We start from the raw sequence: 14,038 nt of genomic DNA, 5'->3' as shown, positions 1-14,038 counted from the left end.
TTTTGCAAAGTTCTTAAGAATTAGCTCGAAAAAAGAATTACTTAAAATTTTTGATTTCTCAAAATGAATCATTTTCAAGATGCTATTTTACTTCCTTAACATGATATGTTTCATGAGTAATAATTTAAAATATAAGACTTTATTAACTTAATATTATGATTTTTGCTTATATTCATTTCATTTAATATCTCAACACGAAGATTCGAAGACGTTAATCACTTCACTTTTGTTGCTTTGTTTTCTTTTGATTAAAATTATGGTTTTCTTTTCTTTCTTATCTTCCTTTCATGTTCCAGAACCAAGCCTTTTTTATAAAGAATGTAATACATTAATATTTCAAGCAGAAAAGTTTTTCCATTTACCAACATGGAAAAGGGGATATCATAAATGTAAATCACCAAAAAGCGAAATTAGTTGCTCACTATTAATTCATGCATATAATACAGTCATCAACTGGGAAAAAGAAGTAAAAGATATTCAATTTGTGGATAATAAAATTGTTGATGTTTTTATGCAATATGGTATGGGAAATGCTTTTTATCATCAAGCCAGTGGGGCTGTCATGGCTCTTGCTCTTAATCGTTCCATATTTAGCCGAGTTAATTTTACTAATGACGGATTATTATTTTCTAAATATTTTAAAGTTCAACCAATACCGAAAAATTATAAGCGCAAATCTAAAAACCTTTTTACATTGGAACATTGGGTAAATATTAGTTATCAAAAATTATTAGAATTAAAAATTCCAATTAAAGTCACGTCAACATATCCATATTTTCTTCTCACGGACTATGGCATTAATGAATATGTTCGTACACATTTTGGTCTTCATTTTGTATATTTTTTATCCAATTATTTTGCATATTTTAATGAGTCCATCATTGAGTATGCTCAAAAGCAATTCAAAGCGATACCTAAAAGTTCAAAAGTTTTAGGAATTCATGTTCGAAAATTTGGCAAAAATCGATGTTTCATCAATAACATCGAATTTCTAAAACGTGTCTTAGTACCATTTTTAGATCATTATATCATTGAAGAAAAGCCCTATATATTCTTCGCATCGAATAATAACGATTACATAAATTATTTCCAAGAAAAATATTCAGATCGTTTATTTGTTTCAACTGCGAAAAAAGTACAAAATGGAAAACGTGTTGATGCCTTACGTGATATAGCATGTTTAATGATGTGCGATAAATTGATTGGTACATTTCGATCAAGTTTCTCTACAATAGCTGCTACAAGAGCTATGACAAATGCGTATTATTTATCATTGGATGTTGATTATGTATTTAGATTTACTTCATCGCAAATGAGCATATTCTCGATGATTTATGATACAGTGGATTGGAACTACATGGCAAATACAAGGATTTTGGATTCGGAAAGTTATGAAGATGGAGCAAGAGCGTTTTATTACTATTTCGGAATTTAATGTGATACAAAAATCGGAAATAATTAAGTTTTATTAAATATTATAGAGTTTTTTTTTTAAATATAATTTTGTTTTTGTTAATATAATTTTTAATGGGCAAAACATTATGTTATTTAAAATATATTTTCCAAATCATCACTTAATTGAATTTCCAATATATGGGTGTTTTGGGGGATGCGGTTCGTAGTACCATTTACCTACTTATTCCAAAATTGCCTTCAATATATATATTTTACACAAAAATTCAATATCAATCACACAATTTTTCAATGCATTATTTTTAACTTTCAGAGGGTTAACCTAAAAAAATGCCATATTTCATACTGCATGAGGAAAGAGATCCCAAACATATCAAAAACATTAAATACTTTTGAGCTCATGCGCTTTTATGAAAAAATATCTAGTTGTACAGACAAAAACAAAGTAAAAAATTTTGAATTTAAAACAATGGATAACAAAGTTCTTCATTTTAAAGTATCTAAAGAATATGATGAGAAAACGCAAAAATATAGGTACATTATATATAAATCAAGTGATGGAACATTAAAATCAATTTTTATTTGGATACAAGGATTAGAATGGAGTTTATCTGGTTTTAAAAATGATGTAATAATGGCGATGAATGATGCTTCATGTGAGAAAAGCAATATTTTTAATTGCTTTGTGCATTCAGGTTTTGATAAGGCATCCACAACAATTGTAGGACAAATTCGAGGGTTACTTGGCAATAAAGTTACCAATTGCGAAGAACTTATTTTTATTGGACATGGCGTCGGTGGAGCTATTGCTGCCCTTTCAGCAATAACTCTTCGTTTTCCCGATGAAAAGCTTTATCAACATGTAAAAGCATTTACCTTTGGAACGCCGCCATGTGTAATTAGTCCACTTAATGAAATTGTATACAAACATGGAGACTTTATATTGACTATTTTAAATGTAGATGATATCATTGCATCCAAAGGTTTAACATATACAGTACGCATAGCAAATTACACTATTATCTTTGGTAAGTTTTTATTTCATAAAATCAATGGCACCGATTTTAAACTTCCTAAAGACTTTCGATTACCTGAAAATTATTTGATTCCAGGGAAAATAATTTATATTCAAGACAAACGTTATGAAGATCAAGATAGTGGTAAAATGTTTATATTTTCGAAAATAGTTAAAGCTGAAAAATATGCAAATCATGATCCCGAAAATATAAAATGTAAACTCTTTAACAAAATATATATCCAAAACAATTCAGTTAATTATTATATAACTATGGTTCGACGTATCCAAACAAATAAATGTGATTTATTAACCAAAGAACATATGAAGATGTATGGGAAACCAATTCTTAGCGATGATGAAGAAATCAATGAAAATATTAAAAAGAATATAAAAAATAACGAAATTAATATCGAAAATGTCAACAATTGCGAAGTTGATAGAAAATTACTTTATACATCTAAAGTCCAAATATACTATAATAAGTCACGTCAATATAATACAATCGAAATATTAAGTGATGGACTTAATATTGTAAATGGAAGAAAAAATCAGTTTTATGAATTTGGTTTTTATTTGCTAAAAGATGTTAAAGATGAAGAACCTATAATAAATGCAATTGATATAATAACAATAGAAAATAGTTTCAAAATTCTTTTCCAAGATGCTGAAGAAAAAGACAAATGTTTAATGGCGTATGATAAATCAAAAGCAATGTGCAAAGGATTTAAAGAAGAAAAAACAAAAACTGATGGGTTCTCACCTGTGTGGGTACCGGATGAACTTGCGCCGAATTGTATGTTATGTGGTGCAGTGTTCACAATAATAAAAAGGAGAAATCACTGCAGAAATTGCGGTAAGTGCATATGTGGGAATTGCTCTAAATATAAAATAAATCTGTGGTTTTCTAAGGAGAATAGAAGACGAAAGGTTTGCAATAAGTGTTACGAAGAACTAAAACAACGAGAGGAATGAAATAGATATATAACTCTTTTGTAAAAACAATGAGAAACTTTGTTTTACCTACTAAATTAAAGAATTTGATAAACATCGGATTATCAATTTTTTTTTTGTTTCAAAGTAATATTAACATGCAAAAGAACACATTTTGAAGTTAAATAGATGCACTTTGTGTTTCGATGTGTTATTAGAGAGAGATAATCAGGTTATAATATAATCTAATTGTAACCTTTTGTTGTATAGTTAGTCATAAATATATTCACCAAATTTTTAAAGAATGGGGGAAAATATGAAATTTTCCAAAATATTAAGGAAGAAGCAATTTTATTCATTGAATAATAATTCGTTTATTTTCGGCCGTTTAAATTTTCTGGAAGCGAAACTAATGACGAAAAGAAAGTCTCAAATTGCAACACAAAAGGCAGAATATTCAATCGAAAGTGAAGGAGTCACGTCGTTTTCAGGAATTAAATCAAATAATTATCTTCGTTATTTAAAACTTCCAAAAAATCAAATATCATCGTTTGATGGATTAAATAGTTTTCCAAACTTAAAACTAATAGATTTACGTGGAGGAGAATATAACTTTACCAAAAAAGAAATTCTTGTTGCTTTTAGAAATTTGGGGATTTCATATATTAATGGAGAATCAATTTCTTCTGATGATTATGCAGAATCATTTAAATATTCGGCTTTAGTTACATATGCACTCAGACAAGGTATGGATCCTATTTTAAATGATGACCCAGAACAACAATTAAAGCAAACTTTAACATTTTTAAATCAACCAGACGAACTTCCATTTGAAACAGATGATGAAAGTGTGAAAATAAAAATCAAAGGCAGTCGATATTTATGGTATACATTAGATTCAAATTTTAAATGGAAATTACTTGAACAATCTTCCAAAAACAAAATTACAAATTCTATGAACTTTCCAATCAAATGTGAAGTTGACAGAACTAAAGTTTATTATCTTCCAGAATTTGATAAATGTTATCATCCATATGCAGAATTAACAGGAGAACCTATGGAAGGCTGTGTTCTTTCTGTTTCAACATCTTTAGCTTCCACTATAAATTGGTCTGTTACTGATTATGAAGAAGATATACCAAATAATGATACTTTAATATTTCCTATTATTGACAAATATGTAGGGAAACGCATTTGCTGTACTATTAATTATGATAATTCTATATCACCAACCATACTTAAGACTCCTCCAATTAAATCTGGTGAATTTCGATTTAAATCACTTCGACTTCAAGGACAACTTATTGAAGGCGATGAAGTAGAGTTTGATATAACAACCAAAGGAACCAAAAATGCATTTAAAGGGATTAAAATTCTTCGATCTGCAAGACATGGGGAATGGGAAAATGTAAACTTTATTGAAAGCAATGGCACTAACAATGAAAAGCTTACATACAAATTAACCATTCAAGATATTGGCTGTGTAATTCGTGCAGTATGTATTACTGAAGATAATAATACTCCATTAATGCTTACATCAAATGAACGAGTACAACCATCATTACCAAGCTTTAGTGATGCCAAAATTTATGGTTCATTCCAAGTAGGAATGCCATTATTTGTTGTTGCTAATTACAAAGGCGGAAACGAAGGAAATTCAATTTATAAATGGTCGATTGGGAAATCCTTACACCAACGTTATATAGTACCAACAAATGATGATATAGGTAAAACCATTAGTTGTGTGTTAACTCCAATCAGAGAAGATGGTTCGATTGGAAAACAAATTGAAGTTACTTCATCAAATACCATTCAAGATGGAAATCCACTTCAAGAACGCTTTTTAAAGTTTCACAAGAAAACCAAAAGTGGGAAACTTCAAATGTCTTTTGTTGAAAAAAAGCCATCCAACAAATTATTTCAAATCAAAGAAAATGAATCCATTATCATCTCCGAACCTTATGATTGGGTTGTTGTTAATTCCAATGGATTACATGTTGCTGGGACATCTAAAGTTTTTTATGCAAAGCCCGAATATATATCTGGAATTATCACATTATTTAGTAATGATTTTTTTGTAATTGTTGGTGAAGTTATTGCATCTACACCCATAGCTTCCAAAGTATCAATAACATTTGATCAAGTTAGTTGTTTTTTGACAGTCTCATATCAATACAATGGAGGAATTGAAGGGAGATCCATTATCCAATGGAACAAAATCGACAATTACCAAAAGGAAACAGTCATAGGGTTTGGTAAATCTATTCGTATTAATATCACAGATCGAGGCTGTATGTTTAAAGCAATTGTTACACCTATTTCTATTGATGGTAAAATCGGGAAATCGATTTCATCAGAAAACTTCATGATTGAGCCCACAATGATACAAAACGAGGACAAAATTAAGCTCAAACTTACTCCACCGAAAGAAGCAATTGAAGATATACCAATTAAAGTCATTGAAAAATCCAAATTAAAAAATATAACAACAAATTTATCAATTATTGAAGTTTCCACGACGATAAACAAAAGAAATAAAATCGTATGGAAACATAAAAACAAGACATTTAACGAAGGATATGAATATATACCAAATGTTAATGATATCGGAAAAATATTTAATGTCCAAATCATAGATCGACTTCGAAGTAATGTTATCACTGAATGTAAACTTCCACCAATAAAAAGTGGACCTCCGACAATAAGAAATGTAAAATTACACATTAAAGAAATCCCAAATAGTGATAAATATCGAATCGATGTTACCGGAGAATTTAGTGGTGGCATTGAAGGCAAATCTATTATTATATGGAAAATTAAGAAGCCAAATGAAGAAGAAGAAATAGAAGTTGCACGAACAACTCAAAAATATGTTGAAGTTGATGAAACATTTGAAGGATATTTAATTGGAGTAACTTATATACCATTTAATACTGAGAATAAACATCGAGGCAAAGAATCATCATCAGATTATATATTAATACCTACAAAAGAGAAAGAAAAAATAATTCATATAATAAACACTAAAATTGTTCCTTCGAATGATTTAACTAATTTCATTTGTAATGTTAAATTCGAAGGAATTGGTAACATCGAATATAATTGGGGTTACATTGTCGATAATGAAAGACAATATATCGAAGACACTACAAACATTCATATGATAACTGATGATGATTTAGATTTCGTTTTGTTTTGTCATGTAATTGCTTTAGATGAAAATGATGAAATTGTTGATGAACAATTTCCTCAAATTACTCCTAAAGAAACTAAAAGTATTATAATGCCAAATCTTAATAATGCTGTAATCGAAAACAATAAAAATAATAAAATATTTACTCAAGGAGAACAACTTAAAATTAATTTTAATTATAATGGTCCGAAAATTATTAATAAATATATAACTTGGCAACGATTTATAAATAACGAATGGAAAACAATTTCTAACAACGAAATTTATATTCCAAATTTATTAGATACAAATGTTATGTTACGTTCCATTATTAAAGTTGAAGTTTTTTCGAATGTTTTAAATGAAAATTGTTTCTCAAATGAATTCGTGACTGAACCTGTTTTGATAACAAATAAAAATCCGGAAATTATTCGTTTGGCTTCTTCTTTGTTTAGATCGCAAAAGGCAAATTTCGATGCGAAGTTTATCACCGGTGAAAACATTTGCGTTTTGTTCGAACAAAAGACACTTGTGATAAAAAATAAAGTAAAAATATTCATAAGAGCGCCAATGTCTGCTGTGAATGTGAAAATTTTGGAAAACAGAAATAACGCTATAGAAATAAGAGCTCAACATGGATATCGAACAGAATTAGAATTCGATGATAAGAAATTGAAAAATGGAATATCGTTCGGTCCAACGCAATATAGGGATTTGTTTGTGGAAACGTTGGGACTTTATCAGAAATAATTTTTATTAATAAAAACTTTGGAATATGTCGTCTTTTATAATTATTTCGTTCTTAATAATTAACTTGCGCATGATCAAAATCATACAAAATGTTGCTTTGGGATGGAGAAGCAACATAAAATATTTCATATAAATGATGCCGATTCCATTACAAAAACTCAATTTCAAAAGTCAGGAGCATTTTTGCATGAATTCTGATTAAAATCGAAAAACGTCGTTGTAAAAACCAACATTATAAATAAAATTTACCACATTCTATAAAAACAAATTTTTCTCTAAAATTAACAAATAAACAGATTTCCCAATATTTTTGGTTACTACTGTTAACTTTTTTATAATTTTATATTATCTGTGAGTTTATTTTAATATGGGTACATTTCCAGAGCACACGGTGCTCATAAACAAATAGCACCCTCTTTGAAAAAGTATCAGTACTGATATAAACGTATTTATGTAAAGCTAACAAAATAACAAAATTATCATATAAAATAAAAACAATACAAATAAAATTAAGCAAAACAAATTTTTTCAATTGGAGGGAGTTCACCCTTTCGAATAGCTTCTAACCATGCTTCTTTAGCTTTGCATTTTATATAATTATGCCCAGTTTGATTACATATTGAACAATGCTTTAATCCAAAGATTGAGTCACCTTCTTGAACAAATTTAAGTACTTCACCTCTTCTGGGGCATCTTTTTGTATTATGCGGCTTTGAACAGATGAGACATTGACGCGGATTAACTTTTTTCGTATTTCTATAAATTCTACCTATTCCGGCTCTAATTCCTATTTCATCAGTAGCAATCTGTTCTATTGATTCATTATTTAGTTCTTTTTCTGAAGAATCTAAAAAAGCCATAGCCTTTTTGAATTTATCCTGACTTCTACTTGCCAATTCATATAATGGTGTTCCCTTTGCCCAAAGTATAACAAATCTTTCTCTAGGACTTAAGTGTGTGATTCTATAAGTAATTTCTTCAAAAGATTTTGAATTTTCATGATGATAAATAAAGTTTTGCTGATTTAGTACCCATCTGTTCGCTATTTTGATATCATCTATTACGCTTAAATTATTCATTTCTAGAACATTAATTATATGTGAACATGGGATACCAACTTGTAATTGTTTATTGCAATTACATATTAAATCATGGACCTTAAATATCTCAGAATATTTTTCTCCATTTTTTAATGTGTATTCTTCATTAAATATATTATAATCATCACAAAGAAGCATTCCTTTTAATGTTTTGGCCTTTTTCCATTATCCTGCGATCGCTTCTGCAATTGCTTCAGAAACATTTATTTTTGCCATATATGTAATTACATTTGGTTCTTTTAATTTATGTGGTTTTACTTATTTAATATACTTCCTTTAATTATATGATTGTTGATGACTTTCAGATGAATAAACGAACTTCTTATAAACTTAATTTTCTATCTGGTAATATGTTTTTTAGTTGACGATTTGATGACTCTGCAATTGAACTAGTATTATAGCCGCAAGTAAAACTATTAATGAGATTTTTGCATATTGAATTCAACTTTTTTGATACATTATCTTCTGAATATTTAGAAATTTGAGAAATTGATTTTAATTCTTCAAAAATTGATAGTGCAATGGATTTGTCTTTTGCCATTTACATATATCGAAATTTATTTATTAAATGAGACTTTTGGTCATCAGGGAGATTTTGTAAGTTTATATATTGAATAAAGTTGGACATTTTATGCCAAAAACAAATAACACGTTGTATTTTATTGATCTTTTTTTTTAACTCATTATCATCTCTATTTTGTATTAAAGTAAATGCTCCATCAGAACCAACATCATCATCAGAACAAATTGTTTGTAAAATTCCTGCACTTGGAAGTTCAGTGCATATTAATTTTAATATCTAATAAAAAATTTAGGCCTTTAACGAATATGTGAAAATTATACCTGCACTTCTAATTTCTCTCTCAGGTCCAATGACTGTTAGATAAATAATAGACCAATTTGTTGTCAAACTGGCAAATGTTGGATCAATTGCAAGAAAATTAGAATATAAATTTAAGTTTTGAAGTTCATATTTAGTGAAAGTTGCAACTGCTTCTCTATGAATAATATTTTCATCAACTACATTCTGAAGAACAAATGTTTGTCCTTCAATTGAATCCAAATAATCAATTAATTCCTGAGTTTCTAAATATTTATTATGACATTTTAATTTTTTATTCTTAGAATAAATACTATTAATTTGTTCTCGAGACAATGTAACCCCATATTGAATAGATATAAATTGTATAACTTTATTTGGTTTAATCCCAATATCTAGCATATTGCATATTGATTTGGATTTTATCATATAATGCTAAATGAACATATATATAAATGGATTAAGATAATGATTGTGATGTAAATTGAAACTTGTAACATGGTATTTTCTTTTATTATCGATAATATATGAGCCGATTCTTATTTTAAACTCGCATCCACTATTTAAATTATCATTTTTTCCATAATTTGTATGCTGATTGCAAAATAATGTTAATCGTTCTTCTTTAATTGATCTTTTTCGAACTAACTTAAAACCTTCTTCACAAGCTTTTTTAGATAATATTTCAACAATACCCGACATTGTATCATCAATTAAAATTTGTAAATTATTTGGGTTAGAAAACGAATTTATTTTTGAAATAAGGTGAATATCTGCTTCTTTTTTAATAATAATTTTCACACTCTTTACCTCAACATAAATTTCCTTTAATTGTTGATTGAATTTAACAATTCCATCAACTTCAACATAGTCTTCTATGTTAATTTCTATATCAACTAGTTTGTCATACGAACAGAGGATGCATTTCGGAAAATCATTTGAATTGGAATCATATTCTTGTAATCTGAATTTATTCTTCGTTACGTTGCTAATCCTAACAATAACACCACGCATTTTGATTTCAGTGTTAATATTTGATGCCTTGATGCTAGATATTGGGTTAATTTCCATTTCTAAAAAAATAATCGAAAATATCAGTCATAGTTTTGAGGTTTTTGATAATATTCAAATTATATGTTTTATTTCAATTTTGATAGAGGGTGGTTGTTTCTGTCAAGCACACGGTGCTGCAAACAATTTCTCTTTTAATATTTCATTTTGCTTGCTTCGCATTGCTCCGCAAACGACGTAAAGCGCATTTTGGTGCATAAAAAAATATTAGAATTTTTATTATATTATCAAAAAAAAAAAAAATGTATGCTGTGTATGTTTTTGAAATTAAAATCCGCTAAATCCTAAGCTCTCATCTTGGTTATTGTTAAATGTGAAGTTTCCTGATGTAGGTCCAGATCCTAAACCTCGGTTAGAATTTTTATCAAATGTGAAATTTCCTAATGTAGGTCCAGATCCTATATCTTCGCTTGTGCTTTTGTTAAATTTGGAACATCCTAGATTTACTGAAGGTTTAGATCGAGGCTTTTCGATAGCACCTTTATCGCAAAGTAATTTAGCAATTTCTGACGTTCTATTTGTCCACGTAAGTGCTGTATCAAATAATTTAAAATATTTCCAAATATTAGTTTGAAATAAAAAAATATTAAAAATTTTTTTGTATCGAGCAAATAAAAATTTTCAGTATTAATATCAATTCCTTCTTGTTCAAGAAGTAATTTAGCAATTTCAATTTGATTTCGTTGAAGAGCTAAAATAAGCGCTGTATTAAATAATTTCAACATTTTCCAAATATTATTTTTAAACATCATATTATGAAAACAAATTCGAAACAAAACAAATAAATATTTCTAGCATTAACATCAATTCCTTTTTGTTCAAGAAGTAATTTAAATATTTTTATATGACCACTTGCACATATAAGTGCTGTTTGAAATAATTTAAATAATTTCCAAATATTATTTTGAAATATAAAATTATTAAAATAAATAAAAAATAAAACAAATAAATATCTTTAGCATTCATATCAATTCCTTCTTGTTCAAGAAGTAACTTAACTATTTCTGTATGACCTTTTTCAGATGCAAACATAAGTGCTGTTTCAAATAATTTAAATAATTTCCAAATATTATTTTGAAACAAAAAATTATTAAAATTTATTTTATCTTTGACATTAATATCAATTCCTTTTTGTTCCAGAAGTAATTTAACTATTTCTGTATGACCTTTTTCAGATGCCCAAATAAGTGCTGTTTTAAATTATTTAAACATTTTACAAACATTACTTAGAAATATCAAATTATTAAAATAAACATTAAATAAAATAAATAAATATCTTTAACATTAATATCAATTCCTTCTTGTTCAAGAAGGAATTTAACTATTTCTGTTTGGCCATTTTCAGATGCACACCTAAGTGGTGACCAAAATATTTCAAATAATTTCCAAATATTATATTGAAATATTAAATTATTAAAATAAACATTAAACAAAACAAATAAATAGTTTTAGCATTAACATCAATTCCTTTTTGTTCCAGAAGTAATTTAACTATTTCTATTTGGCCATTTTCAGATGCACATATAAGTGCTGTTTTAAACAATAAAAATTATTTCCAAATTAATTTAATAAGTATGAAAAATTTTATATACTCACTTTCTCTATTAATATCAATTCCTTCTTGCTTAAGAAGTAATTTAACAATCTCAATATAACCATAAATGCTTGCATAAGAGCTGTTCCAAATAATTTGCAAAATTTCAACTAAATATCATAATAAAATTAAAAACTAATAAAACAAACTTCTTCTGCATTAATATTAACTCCTTTTTGATTAAGGATAAATTCAACAAGTTCAACATTTCCAGAATAAGCTGCAACCACTGGATTTGTTAAAAATTTATTTTCATGAATAAGGCATTTAACAAGATATAAATTTCCTGTTTGGATTATGTGATGGCTTATTAAATACCAATTATATGAACCATATGGTACTTCTTTTTCTAAAAATGAAAGAATTTCAAAGTTATTTGATTGAATACATTTAACAATCAATTTTTCCAATATATCTTCTCTTGTTTGAGGAGCTTTGGGTTTTATAGGTCCAATATGATGTTCGTCCTTTAATTCAATATGACCATTATCATAAAGATAATAAAAAATATCATTTCTTTGATATTCAATTGCTATTTCACTACATCCCTTATATGATGAATGATTTTGCTCGCAAAGCTGAATTATTTCAAGATTTCCTCCTGCAATTGCATATTTCATTACATATTTTGATGTATAATTGTTAATTATTGACAGTGAAGGTTTATTATCTTCATTACTTATATTTGCTCCATTTAATAACAAAAATTTAAAGCATTGAATTGAACCAAAAAACGCAGCATACTCAATTAACGTTACACCACGTTGTACATATACTAAATCATCATAAAAAATATTATATCTCTCATATAAAGAATCATTGATAAGTGAATTAATTTTGAAGTCTTGTTGTGATGATATTTTTTGAAGTGTTTCAATATCATCACTTCGAATCGCTTTTGCTATTTCTGAAGAATTCCCTTCTTCTATGTATTTTAGATGAAGTTTCCAATTATCTTTTCGTAGTTCATCAATATTTGAGAATAAATCATTATCTGAGTGTAAAACATTTCGTGATTTATAACTTTGAAATTCATCTGTGGTCATATAATTTAAGAAAAATATATTATTTTTAATTTTCATTAAATTAGGATCAACTAATTTATGCTCAAATAATTTTGATATAATATAATTTGATTCTGGAGTGATATCAGAATGAAGAAAACGAAAGAACATTTTAAATATTTGTACCGATCGGTAGCATCGGATCCATTGAAGAATTTGTTCTTCATTTTTTTCAATGGATTCTAAAAATTTAAAATATATCAGAACATCACATCTTTTAGAATGGAAAAATGTGTATATTAATCGATAAATAACAATGTTGAAAGAAATCGGATAAGTTTTATCAAATAATTTCATGATTATTTGAGTGATTGATTCTATATTTTCAGCATTCAGATCACGAACAGCTTTTGCAATTGATTGCAAGTATTCAATTTCTGGTTTAATGGGTTGCTCATTTGTTAACGAACGTTGTACAAACATTTTTTGATCTGGTCACAAATGTGTATTAAAAAGTTTGTGATAACCGTCTCAAACCGTCATCATGATGACTACAGTAAGATTGAAATTTTTATATTTTCACGATGGAAATGGTTTCAGTAATGATGATCCGAAACAACAAATTTGCATTTTATATACCCAGGTTAATGCAGAATTTTGAATTTCTTAAAAAAAAGAATTTAATCAAAAATAGTATTTCTTACTCAATTGTCAAAATCATAAATATGTTATTTAATGTATCATATCAGCTTATCCATATTTGATTTCAGCTCAAACGATTTAATTATTCATCAATTTTTTTGTAAAAAGAAAAATATATTATATGTTTTTTATTTAATTTAATATTTATTTGAAAAATTTAATAATTATATTTGGATCAGCATTAACTGATCATTTTGGTCAGCATTTAAGTGTTCATATAAAAGCGTTCACTTAAAAAGCTGAAATGCACCTTAATTGCTTATCAATGTTATCGATATTGGATCCACAATTTATTTTTCGTGAACAAATACTTAAATATCAGTACGAAAGGTTATTTATATTTGAAACAGGTTTTAATGTATTAGAATAATATTAGAGTAATAAATCGTACATTGAGAGTTCTTTCGTTGGAATTTCTCTTAATGTCAAAATTCATTTTAATAATTTTTATTTCAAAATGTTAT

At 27.3% G+C, this 14,038-nt stretch overlaps 1 protein-coding gene across 1 annotated transcript; it reads left to right on the top strand.

Annotated features, from left to right (window-relative positions):
• Positions 1–3,773: 3,773 nt before the first annotated feature.
• GO595_000111 (Leucine Rich Repeat family protein) lies at positions 3,774–7,030 on the top strand (the record flags this gene model as incomplete). The annotated part of the gene is made up of 2 exons (XM_067913835.1): positions 3,774–6,636; positions 6,999–7,030. 2 exons carry the CDS (start codon positions 3,774–3,776, stop codon positions 7,028–7,030), a joined length of 2,895 nt encoding a protein of 964 aa, XP_067779566.1.
• Positions 7,031–14,038: the final 7,008 nt, after the last annotated feature.

The sequence above is a fragment of the Histomonas meleagridis genome, assembly GCF_020186115.1.
Source record: "Histomonas meleagridis strain 2922-C6/04-10x chromosome Unknown contig_1, whole genome shotgun sequence".
NCBI lineage: Eukaryota > Parabasalia > Tritrichomonadida > Dientamoebidae > Histomonas > Histomonas meleagridis.
The sequence above is the reverse complement of the archived record's forward strand: the minus strand, read 5'-3'. Positions and strand labels throughout refer to the sequence as shown.